The sequence below is a fragment of the Amia ocellicauda genome, chromosome 4 (assembly GCF_036373705.1).
Source record: "Amia ocellicauda isolate fAmiCal2 chromosome 4, fAmiCal2.hap1, whole genome shotgun sequence".
Taxonomy (NCBI): Eukaryota; Metazoa; Chordata; class Actinopteri; order Amiiformes; family Amiidae; genus Amia; species Amia ocellicauda.
The window spans coordinates 37,855,861-37,877,937 of record NC_089853.1 but is presented as its reverse complement, the minus strand read 5'-3'; the positions used below and the strand labels follow the sequence as shown (position 1 = coordinate 37,877,937).

Genomic DNA, 22,077 nt, shown 5'->3' with positions numbered 1-22,077 from the left:
ATAAGAAAGTTTACAAACGAGAGGAGGCCATTCGCCCCATTGTGCTCGTAAGGTGTCCATTAATAACTAAGTGATCCAAGGATCCTATCCAGTCTATTTTTAAATGTTCCCAAATTTTCAGCTGCAGCCACATCGCTGGGGAGTTTGTTCAGATTGTGACAACTCTCTGTGAAGAAATGTCTCCTGTTTTCTGTCTTGAATGCCTTGAAGCCCAATTTCCTTTTGTGCCCCCTGGTCTGTGTGTCGCTGCTGATCTGGAACAGCTCCTCTGGTTTGATGTGGTCGATGTCTTTCATGATTTTGAAGACTTGGATCAAGTCCCCACGTAGTCTCAGTCTCAGTCTCTCTAGGACTTTCCCTTCAGACCTGGAATAAGTCTGGTTGCTCTCCTCTGAACTGCCTCTAGAGCAGCGATATCTTGAATATCTGAATATCAATTATTTGTGGTTTCTAATACAATAAAACATTGCATTAATTAACAGCTGTGAAGAGATTTTAAAAAGCAACAACTCAATTTGGTAGGGACCATAATGTTGCATAGTTGGTTTTTCAAGTTTTGGTGAAATGCGTTATACATCCCAAAAAAATATAAAAAGTATACAAAAGTATGTTGTAAGTCACCCTGGATAAGGGCGTCTGCCAAGAAATAATAATAATATACAAGTATTTCTAAAGTTAAATGTGTAAAGGTCAAGAAAAAATATTTTAGTTTTGAGTGCAAGGAAGACAATGTAGCTCTCACAATCGGAACATAGGGACATCGTTTATTACTGGCATGATGGACAGATTATAAAATTACCATAATTTTCTGTATTTGGTCATGTTTACACATTTGACGCAAGCACTGGCAGATGGCAGGCGTTGGTGTCCACAGTCTCCTCACGGCCCGATATCCCCATCAGACACTTCCCTAGTTTCAGAGGCGTCACAGTAGACTGGCCGGCTTACAAAGATTTAGTAATCCGTAATGAATAGCTTTTGGTCGAGAAAAGGGGATGTGAAGTTTGCTTGAAATGCACAAATGAAGTCATAGACGACATGTCTTGCTGCAGGGGCGCGCTATGAATACAGCCCGCAGGGAAGAGCGCCCCCTACCCGCGGAGCTCCGGCAGCGGGGCTTTGTTCCGTCGGCGGCGCTGTCCTGCCCCCAGCCGGCCCGCTTCCTGTCTCAGCTGTCAAGCAGGCGGAAGAAACAGCCCAGCTACACTGCCGAAGAGCGGGGAGAGACCCACCGCGGGACGGAGCGAATGAGAGAGACAGAAAGAGAGAAAGCAGGAGAGCCAGAGCCAGAGCCGCGCAGCCCACAGCGCTCATTAGAAAGTAGTAGCACGCAGTGAGAAGATGGAGGTTAACGGAGGCGCGTAGTTAGGTAGCGCTGAGATCGGACTCGGGAGGAAACGCGACTGTATTACACCGACGAGCCCAGCGCCGGACAGCCGGGCGAAGTTAGCGCAGTTCGCCAGCTCTGCCAGCCGGTGTGTGCAGCCCGGCCGGGGCCGTGTCTCAGCCGCTCGGAGCGGGGGGAGGTTGGAGGCGAGCATGGAGAAGGTGCAGCTGCGAAACCACCCGCGCAGGTAAGCCCTCCGCGACGGCCACACCGCACAGCGGCCGGGACTGCTGCACTCGAGTGCGGGGGCACAGGGGCAGCTAGTGGCCCTGAATCGCCAGGGCTGCCCTCGGCGGGGACGGGGCACGGCGGGGTGTTTAAAATGGGGAACTGTAAAAGCACTGGCATTAGCACATCAACTTCTGGCAAGCTGGAGGAGTTTCCCTTAGAAGATATGGGCCGTTGCAATGTGGTATTGAGACTGCACACAGCCACTTTTTACACTGGTATCTGCTCGGTTTTAATTCTTGATATTCCCCCCTGCGCAGCTTGCTGTCTCCTCCTCCAGGTAGTGGAGATACCGCACGGCAGCTATTTCTGGTTCCCTTGCACAGAAACACGGAAACTGAACACGCAGCTCGCTGTCTCTCTCTCTCTCTCTCTCTCTCTCTCTCTCTACAGACCCGTCTCTCTCTCTCTCTCTCTCTGTAGACCCGTCTCTCTCTCTCTCTCTACAGACCCGTCTCTCTCTCTCTCTCTACAGACCCGTCTCTCTCTCTCTCTCTACAGACCCGTCTCTCTCTCTGTAGACCTGTCTTTCTCTCTCTCTCACTGTCTCTCTCTCTCTCTGTAGACCCGTCTCTCTCTCTCTCTCTCTACAGACCCGTCTCTCTCTCTCTCTCTACAGACCCGTCTCTCTCTCTCTCTCTACAGACCCGTCTCTCTCTCTGTAGACCTGTCTTTCTCTCTCTCTCACTGTCTCTCTCTCTCTCTCTGTAGACCCGTCTCTCTCTCTCTCTCTCTACAGACCCGTCTCTCTCTCTCTGTCTCTCTCTCTGTAGACCCGTGTGTGTCTCTCTCTCTCTCTCTCTCTCTCTCTGTAGACCCGTCTCTCTCTCTGTAGACCCGTCTCTCTCTCTGTAGACTCGTCTCTCTCTCTCTCTCTACAGACCCGTCTCTCTCTCTCTCTCTCTCTCTCTCTCTCTCTGTAGACTCGTCTCTCTCTCTCTCTCTACAGACCCGTCTCTCTCTCTCTCTCTCTCTCTCTACAGACCCGTCTCTCTCTCTGTAGACCCGTGTCTCTCTCTCTGCAGACCCGTGTGTTGCACAACAGCACAGCGGTATGTGACAGCAGTAACACTATGTAGATCAGTTAAGTTAGTAAGATGCGGGAAGTACGAGGGGCTGTAGAATCCCCTAATGGCCCCCTGCCCTCTCTCCCTCTCTCACACCAGAAGCGGCAGATTTACTTATATTGTCCTCCTTTTAACTCCAATACAATCTACAGATGTGGTTTGGCAGAATATTACCGCATGCACAGACAGGCACCAGAGACGATGGCATAGGAAGCACTTTAAAAAACTAAATATTATTACGTATTGATTCGTTAATGGGAGACATTATTTATTAATAGTATAGACTGGCCTAACAAAAGGCAGACCGGTCCTGCTCTAACTGTCTGTGCTGTGTGTTCAGTTCTCCTTGCTGTCTGATTGGCAGCAGTGTGTGCTGTTATCTTGGTGTTGTGAGAGAGAACAGTCTGATACCATCTGTAAACTGCAGCAGGTGTGGGCTGGGCTGAGATAGACCTCTTTCCTGCAGTTTCATCGTTGTAGGTGTTAGTGTGGGCAGCTGTTAAATCGGTTAATCAGTTTGTGTCACAACTTTCATTGTCCAGCCAGTGAATGTATCGGTGTGCGTTTGTTGTAGTGTTAAGTCATTGAGCAGTGTGTAGTGGGAGTGTGTAGCAGGCGCTGGGTGTCTGTCAATTCTCCAGTGACCCGTGCTGACAATTCGTCTCTTGGTGCAAATTAGTTTATTTTGTTTTTTCTTTATTCCTGAGCATCACGCAGTTAAAGTGGCGGCGGCAGCAGCAGTATGTGTGTGTGCGACTCACTGCTGTTGTGGAACTTTACCACAAGGCCAGCGGGGAGTTCCCTTGCTGGCTGGGCAGTTCTGCATTGTCGCTTTGGATTGGGGTAATTCAGCTGGGATTTTTGGGGTCTTTTCTTGTTTCTGTTTCTACCGGTAGTTTCTAAAGGGAACTGCTGTATTCAAATGCATGTGAATATTTAGAAAACAGTGTTGTCTGTCACTGAAGCTGCTGGATAAGTAGCCAAATTTCTCTTCCTGTTTAAAACCGTCACTATGCTGTGAGGAATAATGGAAAAACATCGACGGCAGCAGAGTCCCAGAGCAGTGGTTCAGTGCTGAACTTTGAGCCGTAGTGTCACCAGGTTGAGGCGATACTGTTTTGGGGGTTTCCTGTTTACTGGGCTTTCCCCTGAGATGCTCTTCCCACGTGGATGACGCAGAAGTTGTCTTGAGAGACAGCTGTATGAGCTCGGGTCAGTGTGTTGCTGCGTTGCGCGTCGGTAGCTGGAGTGGGCACACTCGCCCGTCTGACCCAAGATACACATTCTGGAACCCCACCACCGGCTGGGATACTGCTGGAATCAATCGGGAGGGGGTGGTGCTGTCTGTTAACGGGGTAAGGACCTACAGGCAGAGAACCATGTGTCGCTCTGATCCAGCCCAGCTCAGCCCAGCACAGCGCAGTACTGCTCTTGTGCACTGGTGTTTCTTGTGAAGGCGGGAGCTCAGGGCCTGTTCTGACTTGTGCAGCTCGGCTGGAATGCTGCACACACACACACACACACACACACACACACACACACACACACACACACACACACACACACCTATACACTCTCTCTCACCTGTGGACAACTCTGCTGCTGTTAGATCTGTGGAACGATGCACTCTCTCTCTCTCTCATTTTACAATAGATCGGTCTATCCAGATTTCTCTCTTCAGTCGATCTCTCTGAATCTCCCCCTCCCATGTCTCTTGTCAGATCTCTCAGTATTTCTCAGTATATGCCCCTTCCTCTCCTTCTGTCTCTCCCGTGCCTGTTCTGCAGCTGGCTGTGGCTTTTGGGAAAGTGTCAAAGGCAGTTGTGTGTACAAAGACCGGAATTTAAATCCAGTCGGCCTGTAAAGAAATTAAAGTACATTTTTTAAAAGGCGGCCTGGTAATGAGAGGGAATCAAAGCCCTCAGAGCCGTGTGTGTGTGGAGGGGGTGCTCTCCTTCACTGTGGGAACAGCACAGGGGCTGTCAGGACTCTCACTGAGGTCTCTAATTAAACAAGGCGTACTCAGACTACAATGTCAGGAGTCTGTTTACATCTGGTGTCTGATAAATAATGAGGGGAGGGCAGCATCTTGTGGCTGTACATTGGCTGTGTACAGTGCTTCACTTGTGTAAACAAGTTAATGACACTCCAGACCCTGAAAATATAATAATAATAATAATAATAATAATAATAATAATAATAATAATAATAAAAGCCTTCAGAGGTCATGCCTGCTTTGTTGACTTGGTTTCCTTGGTGTTGATTTTTGTGGAGGTGAAATGGCTCCTAGTATGTCTCAGTGCTCCTCTGTGCCCTCAGCTCCTCTGGCCCAGCTATGTGGAGGAAAAACTCTACGCTCCCACCACAGCCAGCAGGGCAAGGGCAGCCTCTGTCTGTCCGGGAGAGATTGCTTTGTTTTTGCCCTTGCTGTTATCGGGGAGAGAGAGACCGAGGGAGATGTGGTGAATGCTCGGGCCCTGGCCTTCCCCCTCACTGAGGGACAGTGTTATCTGCTCCCTCCACTCTTTCCCTCTCTATCTCCCCCCCCCTCTCTTTCTCGTCTGTCTGTGACTGGCCTCGGGGCTGCCGTTCACACTGTTACTGAGCGTGGCCAGCCCCTCACAGAACACTGCATGCCCTCCCCGTTGTCATGGCGTTCCTCCTTTGACAGCGTCGCCCCGGAGGCCCGAGCACAATGGCCTCCACGGAGTCTGCAGCAGCGGCGGCGCTTCACATGGACAACGGCGACATTGTGCCCGCGGTGCCTGGGATTGGTGCTGTGTGCTGTTCATCGGCATACTCGGGCACCTGCACAGAGCGCCAGACCCAAACGCACTCGCGGACTGGTGTGCGCTAGGCTTGGCTCTCAAAAGGTGGGGGGGGGGGGACCAGGGGGGAGTGTTAGAAAGGGGGTTGAAGAGCCCGACGGTGGAGGCATTGGGGACTCTCTCTCCCCCCTCCCCTCCCTCTGTGAGCTCTGGAACTATAAATTCAGACTATAAATTGTAACGCACTGCACTTCTCCACTCTCTCTTGCTGCCTTATGAACGATTTCTCTTCATAATGTGGTTTTGTGGAGTTTCCTATGACCTGGGACATCTATTTATTTACTTCATTGTTGATAAATGAATGAATGAATGAATTGATTCTTCCAAACACATTGTTACTGATTTATGTTACAGTGCAGAGTTGTGGCCTAACAGGTCAGGCATCAAGATTAACTAACATAAGAGACACAGGACTGCTTTTCGTCTGGATGTGTGAGCAGGAAGACACTCTTATAACTCTTTGTCTCTCTCTCTCTCTCTCTCTCTCTCTCTCTCTCTCTCTCTCTCTCTCTCTCTCTCGTAAACAGGCAATTGAAGAAGCTGAGTGAGGACAGTCTGACAAAGCAGCCAGAGGAGGTGTTTGATGTTCTGGAGAAGCTCGGCGAAGGGTGAGTGTGCTGCACCCCTCCGTCTCCTGCAGTGGTGGGAGGGAGAGTCCTGAGCCAGGCCCTGGGACTGGAGGGAGCGCTATCGTGCATTTCCCTTTACAGCTTGCCAGTTTTTAACAGGTTCCTGTCTGTTGTCAGCGAGATGAGCTGGATAAGATGGTTATAGGGTATTGCACTGATAGTGCCACACCCCTCATGCTGATACGCTGCTGTCTGCTTCCTGCAGCAGGTCCCGACTGCACTGCACTGCACACTGACAGTGGAGGCTCCTGTTTGTGCTCTGTGGCCTCTACTGAGTGACAGGGATCCGGTGTGGCCTGTGTAGTGGAGCCTGGCAGCAGTGTGGGCAGTAGGGGTTTCAGTGCTGGGTTTCGGAGCTGCAGTCTATTTCTGTACAGGGAGAGGGAGGAGTCAGCCCAGCCAAGCCGCCACGCGCCCACATTTCCGCCCAGGCCCTCTGCCCTTCCTGTTTCTCAACACCCTCCCGCTTCCTGCTCACTGCAGCGTGCCGACGGTCTGCATTGACTGAGACTCACATCTACACACACACACACAAAGCCTCACTGACTGAGAGACACTAACATGCATACACTACTGGTCTAAAGTATTAGAACACCCACATTTTTACAGTTTTTATTGAAATTTAAGCACAGTTTTTAAGTACAGTTTCCTACACCGTCAAAAGGCACTTGGAAGCTGAAGCTTGCGTGAGAGGCGGCTCACAGAACAACAACTTCAAGCACAGCTTAACACTAGTTGAAGTAAGCAAGTCTCAGTCTCAGCTGTGAAGAGAAGACTTCGATCTGTAGGTTTGACAGGTTGAGTGGCAGTATGAAAGCCATTGCAAAAATGGCAAAATAAGAAAAAGATGCTTGCCTTGGCCATGAAGCACCGCCAGTGGACTACTGAAGACTGGAAGAAGGTCTTATGGGCCGATGAATCAAAATTTGAAGTCTTCAGTTCATCACACAGGGATTTTGGATGCCTTCGAGTAGGCAAAAGGATGGTTCCTCAGTGTGTGACTCCAACTGTCAAACATGGAGGAGGAAGCGTGATGGTCTGGGGCTCTGTTGCTGGATCCAGAGTCGGCGACTTGCACAGTGTGAGTGGCACCCTGAACCAAAATGGCTACCACAGCATTTTGCAGCGCCATGCAATACCCTCTGGTATACGACTGGTTGGTCAGGGGTTAATCCTACAGCAAGATAATGACCGCATTCACACTTCAGATGTGGACATGTCTTTCCTAACTGACTGAACTGTGAAGGAAAGCGGTTGTAAGAGAGAGTCTGTGAAACAAATCCATCACAAGGGCTGAAGATGACAGGAGCTGGCTGTGCTCTTGGACAGTGGTCTTACAGCTCCCTGGACAGGCTGCAGCTCCAGTCCAAATGAGTGAGGCATCATTGGACTGAGACAACATTTCTGTGCTGAAGTGAAAAGCATGGCCAGAAAGTCTGACTCTGCTTCTCCCCGCCATTCTCTCCCCTCTCTTTCTCTCTCCCCGCCCCCCACACTCTCTCCAGGTCCTATGGCAGCGTGTTCAAAGCCAACTATAAGGAGACGGGGGAGATCGTGGCAATCAAGCAGGTGCCAGTGGAGTCTGACCTCCAGGAGATCATCAAAGAGATCTCCATCATGCAGCAGTGTAACAGGTATGTCATCCCCTCACTGCGGCCCCGGGGCCCTGCAGAGATGTCCCCTCTGCCTGCCGCAACAGACTCTGCCTCAGAAAGGAGTCCAGCATTTCCCAGGCACCACAGTGCTCTGCAGTGTTTAAATATATGATCCTCCAAGTCAGCCCTGTGGCCCTGGGGGACAGGACTCGAAGCACATTTTCCAAGCTCTCTCCCTTCTGGTTGATGTAACAGGAAATGGGTTTATATCTTCCCATTAACTTGAGCCCAACCTGTTTCCTGTGCTTCCAGCCCGCATGTGGTGAGGTACTATGGGAGCTACTTCAAAAACAGCGACCTGTGGATCGTGATGGAGTACTGTGGGGCAGGCTCTGTCTCCGACATCATCCGGCTGCGCAACAAAACGGTGCGTTTCTGTCTGAGCGTGTGTTGAGCGTGTGTTGAGCGTGTGTTGAGCGTGTGTTGAGCGTGTGTTGAGCGTGTGTTGAGCGTGTGTTGAGCGTGTGTGAACACCTGTGTTCTATGATCCCTCTCTGCCCCCAGTTGACAGAGGAAGAGATCGCCACGATCGTGCAGTCCACGCTGAAGGGACTGGAGTACCTGCACTTCATGAGGAAGATCCACAGGGACATCAAGGCCGGGAACATCCTGCTCAACTCTGAGGGTCAGGCCAAGCTGGCGGACTTCGGCGTGGCAGGACAGCTGACGGTACGCATCAGACAGCCCCCGCACTCCCTCGCAGCTCTGCTCTGAGCTCTTGAGCCCCACAGAGACCTCTCTGTCTCTCTCATTCACTGGTAGCCTGCTCTCTCTAGCTGTGTGTTATTAGAAGTGAGTAAGAAGCGCAAAAGTGAAGACCCTTGGCACTCTGCATGGCCTGCACATAGTGTGGCGCTTTGCACAATTGTACAGAACTGCAGTGCTTGTAATTTCTGAAGGAAAGGGAGCAGGGAGTTACTTTACTATGAGCGATTGCATTGATTCCCCTCAGGTATTATCAGATAGAGCAGCCTCCCTGCAGGCGGCAGTGAGATTAGAGAGCCTGGTTATCTGGTTATATACGGCTGCACAGCCCTGCCCAGCCTGGTGACGCCCTGTCCTGCCCAGTGACGCCCTGTCCTGCCCTGTCCTCTCTCCTCCAAGGACACCATGGCCAAGCGCAACACTGTGATTGGGACGCCGTTCTGGATGGCACCCGAGGTCATCCAGGAGATCGGGTACAACTGTGTGGCAGACATCTGGTCCTTGGGCATCACGGCCATAGAGATGGCAGAGGGGAAGCCCCCCTACGCAGACATCCATCCCATGAGGGTAAGACAGTGGGCCGCTGTGGGTTAACATGGGACAGCATCATTCTTCTCCTGCAGTCCCCGTACATGACTGAGTGGGCCGAGTGCTCCGGCTGCTTGCGAGTGGGTCTGTGCAGCGCAGGATATTGTTATAGTGCTGTCCCTCTCTTCTGCCCGTTTGACGCTGCTCTCTCCCTCACAGGCCATCTTCATGATCCCCACCAACCCCCCCCCGACGTTTAGGAACCCTGAAGTGTGGTCCGAGCCGTTCCAGGACTTCGTGAAGCAGTGCCTGGTCAAGAACCCGGAGCACAGAGCCACGGCCACACAGCTACTGCAGGTACTGACACTCGGCAGCCAGCACTGCCCCCCAGGGAAACATGGACCCTGGCCGGACCCTGTTCTTCTCTCTGTTCTCTCTTGCGCACCCTGGTTTCTCTCTGTCCCTCTGTCTGTCATAGCACTTTCCCTTCGCGGACTGAGACAAGTTTTGTTTTTACTTATTACTCTAAATCCTGCTGTTCACTGTTTACTCAATTGTAATAATCCTGCACTGGTGAGAGGTCTAGTCCTTTGGTGCATCATCATGCAGGTCTGAGATCTGCTGACTATCTTAAATCTTTGCTTTGTATCAAATGCAGTGGCAGTAGCAAAGCCGCCTTAACCATTCAGATCTGCATTTTTAAATGTACACACGCCCCTGAGCCAGTGTGCCTGACTGCCTGGCCGCTGTCTGTCTCTGCAGCACCCCTTCATCAAGACGGCCAAGCCCAACTCCATCCTGCGGGCCCTCATCACGGACGCCATGGAAACCAAGCTCAGGAAGCAGGAGGCGCTGCAGCGCGAACAGGAGGAGGACGACGACAACTCGGTAAGCCAATGCTCCCCACGTACTGCCAGTTAGTTCAAGGAGGAGAAAACACTACTCCCACTGTAGAGCAGCTGGATCCGTGTCAGGCTGTAGCAGCTGCATAAAGCCGGCACAAACTAAGTAATGAAGCTTGTTTTCTCTAGTGTGTGTGTCTGTGCATGTGTGTGCCCATGTACTTATAGACATTTTGCAGTGTGTGTTCATGCCTGTGGATCTGTTCTTGTGCTCCTTTGCGTGCGTGTGTGTATAAATTGTTGCTGTTGAATGAGTGTGTGTATGAGAGTGTGTGCTGTGACTGAGCTGTGTCCGTTATCCTGGCCGCAGGATGAGGACGACGTGGACTCGGGCACCATGGTACGTGCCAGCCCCTCTGACTCGGGCACCATCCGGGTGGTGGGGTCACTAGGCGAGGGCGTGTGCACCATGGTCCAGCACGACGGCACGCTGGAGTCACAGCTCGGCACTATGGTCATCAACAGCAAAGACGACGAGGAGGAGGACGAGGAGGAGGCCGGCACCATGAAACGTGAGACGAGCCGCCGACACCAAGACAGAGCGAGACGCAATGAGACACAGTCACTCTCACAGCCTTCACAGTGACACTGCACACTCACAGCGCTGTGACACAGCCTTCAATGTGCATCTGTACTGCAGCACGGCCCAGTCTTATACTCCATAGCTGACATATGTGTTCATCTTAGTTATAATACCTCACAAACAGAACATATAGGATGCCTCACAAGAGCTTTACACTGCATTGCAGGAGATATCCTGCAGATTCCTGTGTGTGCAATACCGCTGCTTTCCACATGGTGTCCTCGGAGTGACACGCACTCCCTGTTCCCCGGTCTGCTACTGCATTGCCCTGGACTGGCCAGCTGGCGGAGTCTGACTGTAGCAAAGTGCATTGTGCCCAAGTCTGTAGTTTGGTGCGAATGTCTCGTCTTGCAATACAGTTCTTTACTATCGATGTGATCTTAATGTGTAGTTTACTATTCCACAGGTAATTGTGGGGTTAAAGTCAAGCTGTGAGCAAGCATTTGAGATTCCCTGTTTTCCTCCTTCTCACTTGTAGTAATTGGGTATTTCAGTACAGTAACTAAGTAGAGCATCTGAGGAGCCAGTGGTGGGGGTTGGGGGACTACAACCAAGAAGAGCAATGTGTTGAACAGAACGTCTCCCCTGAAATGAGATTGTAATTGTAGTCTCTGCATTACCTTGACGTGAGCATTGTGCCTGTCTGGGGGAACCAGCCATAGATTTCCTCTAATGGTGCCGAGAGAATCGAGCGACCCTGCCATCTCACTGCAAGGTAGTCAAGATAACATTGTTAGGAGCGGAAATTAGCAGCTAATTGCATTTTTTCGTTTTGTACATTGGAAGCTGACATCGGAGTCAGGTGTGTGATTTCTAACTGTAGCAGTTGGTTGCTGTTGACGGGTGCCCTGGGTGACTTGGCGTAGCGGTGGGCAGAGAGGTTTTGCCCTGCAGCAGAACATTGCCCTCTGTGTGTGACTGCAGGCCCATGTCTCTTAGGCTGTTTATGCTCAGTGTCTGTAAGAGCGTTAGTCTCTCCCTGCATGCTGAGCTCTCGTCACCAGGGTTGTGTGCCGGCTTCTCAACACAGCTGGAGCTCCTCGTGATGCTGCAGACAGGCTGAGGAGGAGGCCGGGGACCCCTCTGCTTGGAGCGTGGAGTGGAGCTTGGAGTGTTCCCCCGAGTCGCGCCCCCTGTCTGCCTCAGCTGCCACTAAAGCACGGCTGTTGCCCCTGCCCCTGCAGACCTGAGCACCTTAACCACACTCATAGGCGAGCGGGGGAGCGTGCTCTCGCAGGGGCCCAGTTTATATAACTGACAGACAGCTTGGGGGAGTGGGGGGCATCCTTGGGAGAGCAGTGTTGCTCCAGCAGGGTGAGAGGAGAGAGGATGGCGATGGGGGTGGGGGTGTTGGCCGGTTGCTGACCTATTGCTCCCGGGAGGAAACGCCACAGAGCTGCTCCTGAACAAGGACCACTGGCTGTAGATCTGACTGCATGTGTTCAGTGCACACATTAAACTCCATTCATAAATTTGGCTGGCAGTTTCCCACCTGGTCCCGCCTCTCTCAGCAGGCAGAGAACTAGGACAGAGGTTGTATTTCGGGGGGCGGAAATAGAGCAGCCAGCTCCTGTTTTTGTTTTTTTTCCCCGGAGCTGCTGTGCAGGTGGCATGGAGGGTGGGGCAAGTTGTTATCAATGAAACCAGCCTGTGCTGGAGGGACTCCATGCCTCGCCTCCCTAACCGAGTCTCTACAATGTAGTGAAATATTACTATCTTTCTATTATTTTTTGTTGTATTGAAAGCTTTGATTTGCGGAGACAAATATAGAAAGGGACAAAGAGGAATTGATTTAATAATTGAAGGCCTATGAATTAATTATAGGGAAGAGTGTGGGGGGGGTGGAGATCACATGAATTCATCCACCTTATTGTATGTGAATAATTCACAGCCCATCTTTGGAGGAAGCAAAGAAATCGACGGGAGGGACACAATAATGTGAACAACATGAGACGCAGCGGTTGTGTTTGTGCGCCCAATTTAAAAGCACTGAGAGAAATGGATGGCGGTGCTTCAGAGGTAGGAGGGAGATTCCTAGCAGCATGACAAAGCAGGACTTGGTATAGCTCTACTGTCTCTCCAACGCACCTTGAAGCAATATCCTCCCCAACAGCCGCTCTTGGCTGCGCTTCTTTCCCTGCAAGCGTTCTTGTGGGACATGTGTCCTTTTTACAGGCGGGATCGAGGGGAAAGTCTTCCTTACACCTCTTGTAATTATGAGTCGCAATCCTACACAATACCAAGTGGCGGTCTGTCCTGCTCTTCCTTTTTCACAGCTGTGGTTGCCTTCCCTCCCGCACCTCTGTGTGTGGACGGCAGCTCCACAGAATCCCTGCACAACTGGCTGGTAAGCCCTGTGTCTGTGGCTTTTGGCCTTAAGCTGCCACAACATTGTACACAAAAACTGTGATTCGCAGTGGTGTTTCGTTGTCCTGAAGGTTTTTTGAGGGATGTTTTGACCAGCAGTGCATGTGACTGAGCGTGCAGGCTTGTGTGTGTCTGTGTGCAGGAGTATGTGTGTGTGAATCCTCTGGCTGGTTTACATGTGTGCAGGGCTGTGTTGTGACCTCTGTAAAGATCCGAGCCATCCCTGCCCAGCTGCTGTGCTTTGGTCTCCGCTTGTTGACTGGTGTCGGCCTGCCCCTGCCACGGCCCCGGTGCTATTTCGAGAGCCTGTGTGTTGACTCCTGACCTCGGCTCGCTCAACTGTGAAATTGAACGGTTAATGCTACAATGTTCTCGGCAGGTGTTCCGTATTGTCTGTCGATTTATTTGCCGTTTCCTTAAACCATACCGGCTCCCAATACACTCCAGAGCGTGTCACAAGCTTCCCCTCAGGCGCACACAATCAGCGAGAGCCTCTGTACAGACACCGATCAGGGAGAGCTGGCTGCTGAGGACGTGGTCGGCCTGCGAATCGATTAGTGGCAGGATAGCGGCCCCCTGTTGGCGGCTCAGACAAGAACAGGATACGCAGGACTGATCTGGCTGCAGCAGTACATTAGTGAGCAAACTTAGAGCAGCTGGAAAAGCACAGACCAGCAGACCACACTATAGGATGCACAATAATTCATCTGAAATATGTATGTGTGTGTGTCTGTGTGTGTTTTTATATATGTATATGTAATACATAGACGGGTGACAAATTAAAGGAAAAACATGAATAAATGAGTGGAGGAACATAACTAATGGAGATTCCTCCAAACAGGTGTACTGCATGATACAATTAAGCAATTAACATCATATCATGCTCTGTGGCATGTATAAAAATGCTGAGCAGGCCCAACTGAACTCTATTTTGGATCAAGATGGCAAGAGGAAAGTGACTTTGAAAGAGGGGTCATTATTGGGTGACGAATGGGAGGAGCTTCAGTCACAAAGACTGCTCCAACTGGCTATTGTTTTAATAGGAACAGTGACTAAAGTTACATCTGCATTTAGATCTATGGGAAAGACTTCAGTAAATAGGGAAATTGTGGTCCAAAGCACACATTTGATGACCGTGATGTTCGTGCATTACCGCGATGTGTAAGGAAAAACAGAAGAGCAACTCTTTGCCAGGTGACTGAGAATGTCAATGCAGGACGTGATCAGACTGTGTCAGCAAGAAGAGTCCGTCGAGAACGACACAGAGAGGGATATTATAGTAGGGTTGCAGTGCATAAACCCCTCATTACAAAGACAAATGCACACCAGTTGAACACCTATGGGAGATTTTGGACCACATGAGGGAATATCTTTTGGAAGAATGGTGTTCATCCCTCCAGTAGAGTCCAGAGACTCGTAGCATCTGTGCCAAGAGCATTGAAGCTGTTCTGGTGTCTCGTGGTGCCCAACACCTTACTGAGACACTTCATGTTGGTTTTTCCTTTCATTTGTCACTGGTCTGTATATATATGGCAAGCAGGTGAACACAAATTATACTTGCACACCCACGACATGCATATGTACGCACTTGCGCACACACACACATACAAATGTACTCACTAATGTGCATTATGCACATATGTTTTAAAATGAACCTTGCTGCTGCCTTTGGCGCTGTGCGGTGGAGCTGACGCGCTGTTTCTGTATCTGCAGGGCGGGATGAGACGGTTCAGCCGGCCAAGCCCTCCTTCCTGGAGTACTTTGAGAAGAAGGAGCAGGAGGCCAACAGCCACGACACAGACCGCGGCTCAGCAGGCTCCCGCAGGCCTGCTGCGGAGGGAGACCTGGAGGTGGTGAGTCCCCACCTGCCGCAGTGCACAGACTCGCAGACAGGGGGAGCTCTAACACACACACACACACACACACACACACACACACACAGCCCACAATCTCTGACTGGTGGCTTCCGCACCTCAAAATATTCCATTCACTCTATCTGAAAGGACATTTTTCTTAGTGGGGGTGTAGGTGATGTGTTGAGTCTTTTCTTCTGGCTGTAGGGGCTGTTGAACTGTGCTGTGTTGGCAGTGAGGGCAGAGGCGCACCATATTTCACAGGGCTCAGCAGCCAGCTGAGGTGGTGAGGGAGGGAGTGAGTGAGTGAGTGAGGGGTCCTGATGGGGTGGGGGTGGGGGTGGCAGAGCTGGCTCTTTGTTTTGTATGTCCAGGGCTCAGTGCTATTAACATGCTGTGACAGGGTCAGGCAGGCCAGGTGTGCTGCCCTGCGCCAGAGCTTTCTGCTTACTGCCTGCTTTCTTTATTTAGCCGGCCAGCTGACGCACGACCAGATCGGTCCGTTGTTTCTCTGTTTCCACTTCAGTACAATTTCTATCAAAGAGATCAGTCTTTTCCAGCTCCAACTAAAGCTTCCAGTAAATTCCCTGATGTCACATCTTTGGGAACGTTGTCTTTGTAGATTTTTCTGAATTCAGCAGGTGAAGGATGTGGTGGACTGTGTGGTAACCCTGAATTAGAAAGCAGAACTGCCCAACTGCTCGAAGCATAACCGCAGTTCCACCTGTGTTTTATAGGTGGTGTTGATTAATCCCACTAGGGGGTTAATAGTGCCGAGCGCACAAAAGCGATCAAGGATTATATTCATAATTCAAGGCGAGGTGCATCACTCCCTAGATTCCTCATCACCTCCCTTCTCTCATCTCACCCTCTAATGCCTGCATCTCAATACATTATTAATTTCTCAGGGTTTTGCTTTTGACGCTGTTATTGATTCTGGAGCTGTTTAATTACAGAATCAGGCAGCTGTGAGTAAGAGTGTTGTAAAACATTTAACACGGGAGGGTGTCAGGGACTGAGCAAGGAGCCTGGGGGATGTCAGTTTCTGTCTCTGTTTGCCCTTGTGTGTCCCCCCCTCTCTTCCTCTCTCTGTCAACGCACACCTGACACGTGCCATTCCAGGGATCTTTACATCAAGTTGGGTGTTTTGCAGCCCGGATCACGCTAAACTAAGGTCTAGGCCCCACATGTTCAAGGTGTCCGGTGACTGATCCGAAACTGCAGATATAACATGAAGCATCAGTGCCGAAAGGATGTCCAGCCTTCAGATGCATGAACGCTGTCACATCCCGATCGTTATATCGGCTACAAGACAACACGAGAGCTTTGTGTGTGAGGTCAAGTTAAAATCAATTGAAACTGAACTGTTTACAAATAGCAGAAAGAGAGGCAGAACATGGAGGAGCAGGGAGATGACTAAGAAATGTGAACACTGTCCTTCATCCCTGTTCTTCTTTTCCTCTCTCTCCGTTTACTCATAGCATTTAGATTAAGCTTGTGTGCTGCTGGGAAGTTATATCCAAGCTGGTAAATTGTTATTCTGTCTCTTCTGATAAATGATCCCCCTCAGTGAAGTTTTTCCTTGTAAGTGATTGTGAACTATTGACTTTTCACAATCGAGTTTCCACTTATTACAATCGACCCGTGCTTCTTCCCTTTCTTCTCTACGCATTTAGTTTTTTCCCATCCAGAGTTACAGTTGATAGATTGCAACCTACCAGAATATCTGTATACTGGAGGTTTAACAAAAATCTTGCTGAATGTGGCAGTTGTGTGTAGACTACCTGTGCAGTGAACTGGTCACAGAGTTGTTTTAGGAGGGGGAGAGATGGACCTGGATTTTCATTGAATCTGTGGAAGGTTTCCACATTTGTATGTTTGGCGCGGCTCAACGAGTCTACGAAAACTAAACAAAAGAAGCACAACTGTGTGAGTGTTTGTCAAGGACTGCCCTGAAGGGCTTATCTTTTAGAGGAGATTAATGAGCAATCTTTTTCCACTTAGTTTTAGGAGAGGAAGGGAAGAACAAGAAAAAGGAGAAGTGGGAGAAGTGGTTGCCTCTGGGGGCAGTGCAGCAGCAGCAGCAGCGTGAATTACAAAGCAGTTAAAGTTGTTTTTGTTTTCCTCTGCTAGGAGACAAACTCATAAACCGGAACTGACAGCTGTGTTATCTTGGTGTGTTTGACTGGCTGACCAGGAGGCCGGGCCGGCACACACTGCACTGCCAGCACCTCTCATCCTGCATCGCACTCCTGTGTCCTGCATCTCTCCGTCACTTTCCTTTTCTCTCTCTCGGCCTGATTGTCCAACTCTGTGCTGCTCACCCTGCCCCACCAGTCTCTTTGTTTAAAGAGTTAATTGCTTCTTTCGAATTGTACATTGTTAAGCTGGGAAGTGCAGTGTATTAGCATGGGGCTGAGAGGCCTTTGATTAAGGTATTAAGGGGTTTTATTATTCCGTCAGTACAGCGAGCAGGTCAGAGGCAGTGGTGCTGGGGAGCCATCTCCTGTTATCTCAGGCGAAGGAAGTCTGCGACTGCTGATTGTTACGGGCCCTGACAGCAGCTCTTGCATTTTTACTTTTACCTTCAACTCCCACTGAAGACGGTGAGAGAGGGTTTGAACATCCTCTTTAATGGGCTTAATGCGGAGTACACATGGAGAGCGTACTGACAGCTGTATTCCAAAGTAACAAAGTAAAGCGAAGCAACCCACAGGCCCAAGCTGAACTACGCACAGAAAGACTAAGGATACCAAACCATGGCATGCATGTCACTTGCAGATGTGAACCTAAATTTACCTTCCCTTCCTGCCCTTCTCCTGTTAAGCAACTTCTTCTGCTTCTGCTAATCTTATCATAGTCACTTGCACATCCTCACCCTCACAGACACGCACACACACACACCCTTCTTGGAATTCTCCAGGACTATAACTGAATGTATGTTTAAACATGCATAAAAAAGATTCTGTGTTGGAATGGTTGGAGGTACCTGGGATTTCAATTTCAATTATGAATGATGTCATGAGGATGAATTTAGAGGCTCTCCCAGCAGTCTGAGGGAGCTGGATAATGACAGCATAATCAGGGCTGTTACTGGGGATTGGAGGGGCGCTGGCAGCTTGTTCCTGATGCTCTGGGCCAAGAGGTCTCTGTGTCCACTGGACACAGTCCTGTGCCTGGACACCTGTAGATGTAATGGCCCAAGTGGGGCTCGGGCCAGGCTGCGCAAAGGGAGGCTAGTCATGCTTCTGGAGAGAATCGCCCTCCCCTGCACCTGCATTAATAGTTAAGGGTGTGACACATGTGAGAGCATGCTGCTGCGTGCTGCCAGCAGTACTTAGCTGAGATTTTGAATGAAGCAAATGAAGGGCCTCTCTGGGGTGATGCACAGCCCCTAACAATCTGCTAATTGAAACTGCGACCCGGCCTGGGACTCTGCAGTGGGAGCACACAGAGCAGCCTGGCGGTGAAAGCCTATTGGTTGATCTCCAGGGAGAAACTGTTATGGTTTATATAATGTGTGTATGCGGGTGTATATGCGTGCTGCTGCCTGGCCCTGGTGGCTCCTGCTCCTCCACCCCGGTCACAGCTGATAATGGGACCCTCATCAGCCAACTGTCCAGTTCACCTGGCACTGTGGCTGCAAGTCACCCCATGCACAGCCAGCTCTTGGAGGGCACGGCCCCCACCTCCTTATCTGTTTCCGTTTCAATTGCCTCTCCCCTCCTCATCTCTTTTTCTCTCTGTCTCTATTCCTCTCTCTCTCTCCCTCCCCATCTTTCTCAGAGATGACTGGCGGTGGGCCCTGCCTCTCCTGGCTCAGATTAGCCTCAGTCACAGTCTGCCACTCCAGCTAGCGGTGAGGGAGAGGGCACAGTACACGGATCTGCTGTTATTTTTATTCTATCGATCTGAGCAGTAAATAGCTTTATCGCATCTGTAATTCTGTAAGTGGAGTCGGCTTCAGGTGGAATTTTAAGACGAGAGAGGAAGTAAATAAATAAATAAACAGGTGCATGAATAAATAAATAAGAACTTTGGCAGCACTGCAATGATCTTTGTTGTCTGAGCCAGTGGTGTTGTTTCTTTTCATTGGCCATCAGGGCAGATTTGTATAAATGGTTCCTGTCAGTTGGAGTGTGTTATACGAATGTTTGGGCCCAGTTTTTTTGTTTGTTTTTGTTTTAGTGAGTAAAAGTAGTGAATTCAATAACTGAAGCGTTTTTCTGCATGAGTGGAGTCTCCTTTCCAGCACTTCAGAAGGCAGGTCTTTACACTCACAGTGGTGCTGCAGCCCTGACATCTCTTCTGTGTTTTGAAGGGTCTCTGCGATCAGTGTGTTGAGGGTGTGGGGTTAATGGACAGTGTGGGGTCTCTGCTGCTCTGACTGGGCTGCTGTCTCTGCAGATGAAGAGCTGGAGCGTGGAGGAGCTGCAGAACCGGCTGGCCTCACTGGACCCGCAGATGGAGCAGGAGATCGAGGAGATCCGCCAGCGCTACCAGGCCAAGCGCCAGCCCATCCTGGACGCCATCGAAGCCAAGAAGCGACGGCAGCAAAACTTCTGAGTTTGGGGCTGGGCAGGGCTGGGGTGGCAGCAGGGCGGAGCTTGGCTCTCCTTCAGACTCTTCCCCTCGGTGCGTCCCTGCCCCCCCCTCACTCAGGACTGTGCCGCCACACTGCGGGGCCGACCCCAGCAGCTGCCATTCCCAACCACTGACTCAGCAAGTGAACACATTCGATTTTATTTTGTTATTTTTTTTTTATTTTTCTTCTGTGGATCAGGATATTTGATATAAGATCACAAAGTGCTGTGAATCAGGACTGCCGTGCAGCAGGTGGGTTCCTTATTAACTTATTACCAGTCGTCGTCTCTGTGCAGAGCTGGTGCGTGTCTGTGACTGCTGCGGGACTGTGTGACAGTCCTGAGAGCTGGTCTGAGAGAGTTCCTGCGGCTGCCCCTGGTCCTGCTCTCCCTTCCTGTGGTCCTCACTCACAGGGGAGTCCCAGGGTGCCACTTGTGCTGGATTTCACACCATTCAGAGAATCTATTTTTTTATATATGTTTTTTTCCAACCTTTCTTGAATATCTGTGCATCATTCACTATACACGTGGCAGACTCCCAGTAGAAGGGTCTTCATCCCCCTGCAATGAGTGATCAGATGCTTGGGCGTGTGCTTACTGCACTTACCCCTTTCATAGAACTGCTCATAACTTGGACTGAGACTTTGTCATCAGACCAAACCCAAACCACGCCCAGGGTTAAGCCTGTAAGATTCCCTGTAGGACAGTCCCCCTGCCCGGCTCCGATAGAGACTCTGCAGGCTGTGTGTCCTGAGTCCAGAGAGTCGCAGGCGCCAGCGGGGTTAAACTGCACTGGTCCCAAGCTAATTTCCGAAGAGAGAGACAGGTTACAGGCCTTTACTCTTGATTTAGCCCTGATGAGATAAAGAGCTTCCTCTGGGAGATAGCAGAGAGGAAGTGCACCTGTGGAGCCGTTTCCACTGTTCTGGAGTGCTTTTGCAGGGCAGCGTTTTAGCATGGGGGGGGCGGGTAATCGAATCAGTGAGCAGGGGTAATGCAGGACTGGATACTCTGCTGCGCAGCACCCTGCTGATGAAAGGCGTCCTTCCCTTTTTTTATTTTTATTTTGTTCTTATTTATTTTCGCTTGTGTTTTCCCCTCTCTGTGAGAAGCTGTGACTTCTGCTGGGGGGAAAAAGTGAAGTCTGTTTATTGTCAGTCTGTTTTCATTTGACCTTTTATTGTTTGTTTTTGATGACCAGATTGAAACCAGTGTTACAATCCTCCTTTCTTTAAAGTAATCCGATTAAATAAGCAGGAACTCTCTCCCATATAAACCAGTTTCTCAGCTAAGGGCTTCCTCAGGGACTTCCTTTTGTACTTTTTGTCCTAACATTTTCTGTACCCTGTGTCTTAGGGATGTTTTGTATGCACTGCCTCTAACGACAGGGCTGTGCGTTTGATCACTGTTACAACTGTTTTCCAGGACCTTTATTAATGACCCAAAAGAGAATTCTTGATTGTTAATATTGAAATGCCAGTCCATTGTGCTGTATTCAAATCCACAGTGTAATAAGCTGTGCAAGGGGGAAGTGCAAGCTGTGTCCTTCCCCCAAGGGCCACTGTCAGCTGAGGCCCCTGGCTGTGACCTAGTGCAGTCTCCAGACTGGTGAATCTGTGCTAGGGCACCCACTCCTCATCTCACAAGGAGGGTCGGTCCAACTGGACAAGCCAAAATGCATGCAGTATGGATTTTATGCTGAGGTATACATTTTGTATTTTTTTATGAGTGTTTTGATTTTTCTGAAATGTCAGCGCATTGCCATTTATTGTAATTCTGACCTCACTGTGTGTTCAGTGAATTCCCTGTAATGACATTCCACTGTTGATAATGAATGTGATCAGTATGATTCCCCCAGTGTTGTGTTGGTGATTATAGTTTTTTTTTTAATGTTTAATGTTTTTTTAATGTCATTTGTATAACTCCTAGAGAATTACAAGTCGTGATCACTGGATAACATTTCAGCTTCTCTCTTTATGTGAGTGAAGGAGAAACTCCCCACAAGGCTTCACCTGTCCGCGGAGACTGTATGGCACGGTGTGAGAGGGAAGTTAACTTTCCATGGTGCCTGTAGTGTTGCGATGTACAAGCCTTCAGTTATGCAATGATGTGGAGTACTATGCAGCGTTTCACATTTGTTCTGTAGAATGTTTGTACATTAAAAAAAGATTTAAGGAGCAGAACAGTTCTCTGGGTTTTGTTTTGTTCCCCAGCAATGCTGCGGTACTGAGGTTGTCAGCACCTCTCCGGAGGTACAGCAGCTCCTCTGCAGTGTGATCTGGTGGCATGTTTTCTCTCGCCTGCATGTGCTGCACTTGCTTCTGAAACTGAAGCAGCCTTGCCAACATTTTCCCTGCTTCTCCTTGAGAGTTTGGGCACCAAGACAAAAGTGCCCCCATCGCAGCCCTGCCAGGGCGCCATCCCCCAGCTGTCTTCTTAAGTTCCTGTCTGATCTGTCCTCTACTGCTGAAATATCCGGGGGAATTAATTTTTAATGGCAAGTGTGCCTGATCCGGAGCCTCTCTCCTCTGCAGTGTGTAGCGTGGGTGTTTGTGTCAACCTGCACTGCGCAGAGGAGGGACACTCGGACCCCGCAGCGATGGTGCTGCCTGGCTCCAGCCTGGCCTCTCCCAGGGACAAATGTGGCAGCTTCAGGATTCGGGAGTTGTTGTTTTTTTTTAAGATTTGTACCCAGTCTTTATTAAAGCAAATCGCAAACATAGCATTTCCAGCATAAAGTATATGTGTTGAATCTGTCTGCC

The 22,077-nt window shown here is 50.0% G+C and overlaps 1 protein-coding gene across 1 annotated transcript; it reads left to right on the top strand.

Moving 5' to 3' along the window:
• The first annotated feature begins 1,151 nt into the window (after positions 1 to 1,151).
• Positions 1,152 to 21,498, top strand: LOC136748370 (serine/threonine-protein kinase 4). The gene is made up of 11 exons (XM_066702058.1): positions 1,152 to 1,574; positions 6,038 to 6,118; positions 7,645 to 7,773; positions 8,047 to 8,161; positions 8,299 to 8,463; positions 8,899 to 9,066; positions 9,247 to 9,384; positions 9,790 to 9,915; positions 10,240 to 10,441; positions 14,593 to 14,732; positions 19,140 to 21,498. The coding sequence occupies exons 1-11, from the start codon at positions 1,540 to 1,542 to the stop codon at positions 19,296 to 19,298; spliced, it is 1,458 nt and encodes a 485-aa protein (XP_066558155.1). The 5' UTR covers positions 1,152 to 1,539; the 3' UTR covers positions 19,299 to 21,498.
• Positions 21,499 to 22,077: the final 579 nt, after the last annotated feature.

Coding starts and splice junctions, on each gene's coding strand:
- LOC136748370 (XM_066702058.1), top strand. CDS start 1,540: ATGGAGAAGGTGCAGCTGCGAAACCACCCGCGCAG. Junction 10,442..14,592: donor GGAGGCCGGCACCATGAAAC/GTGAGACGAGCC, acceptor CTGTATCTGCAG/GGCGGGATGAGACGGTTCAG. Junction 14,733..19,139: donor CGGAGGGAGACCTGGAGGTG/GTGAGTCCCCAC, acceptor CTGTCTCTGCAG/ATGAAGAGCTGGAGCGTGGA.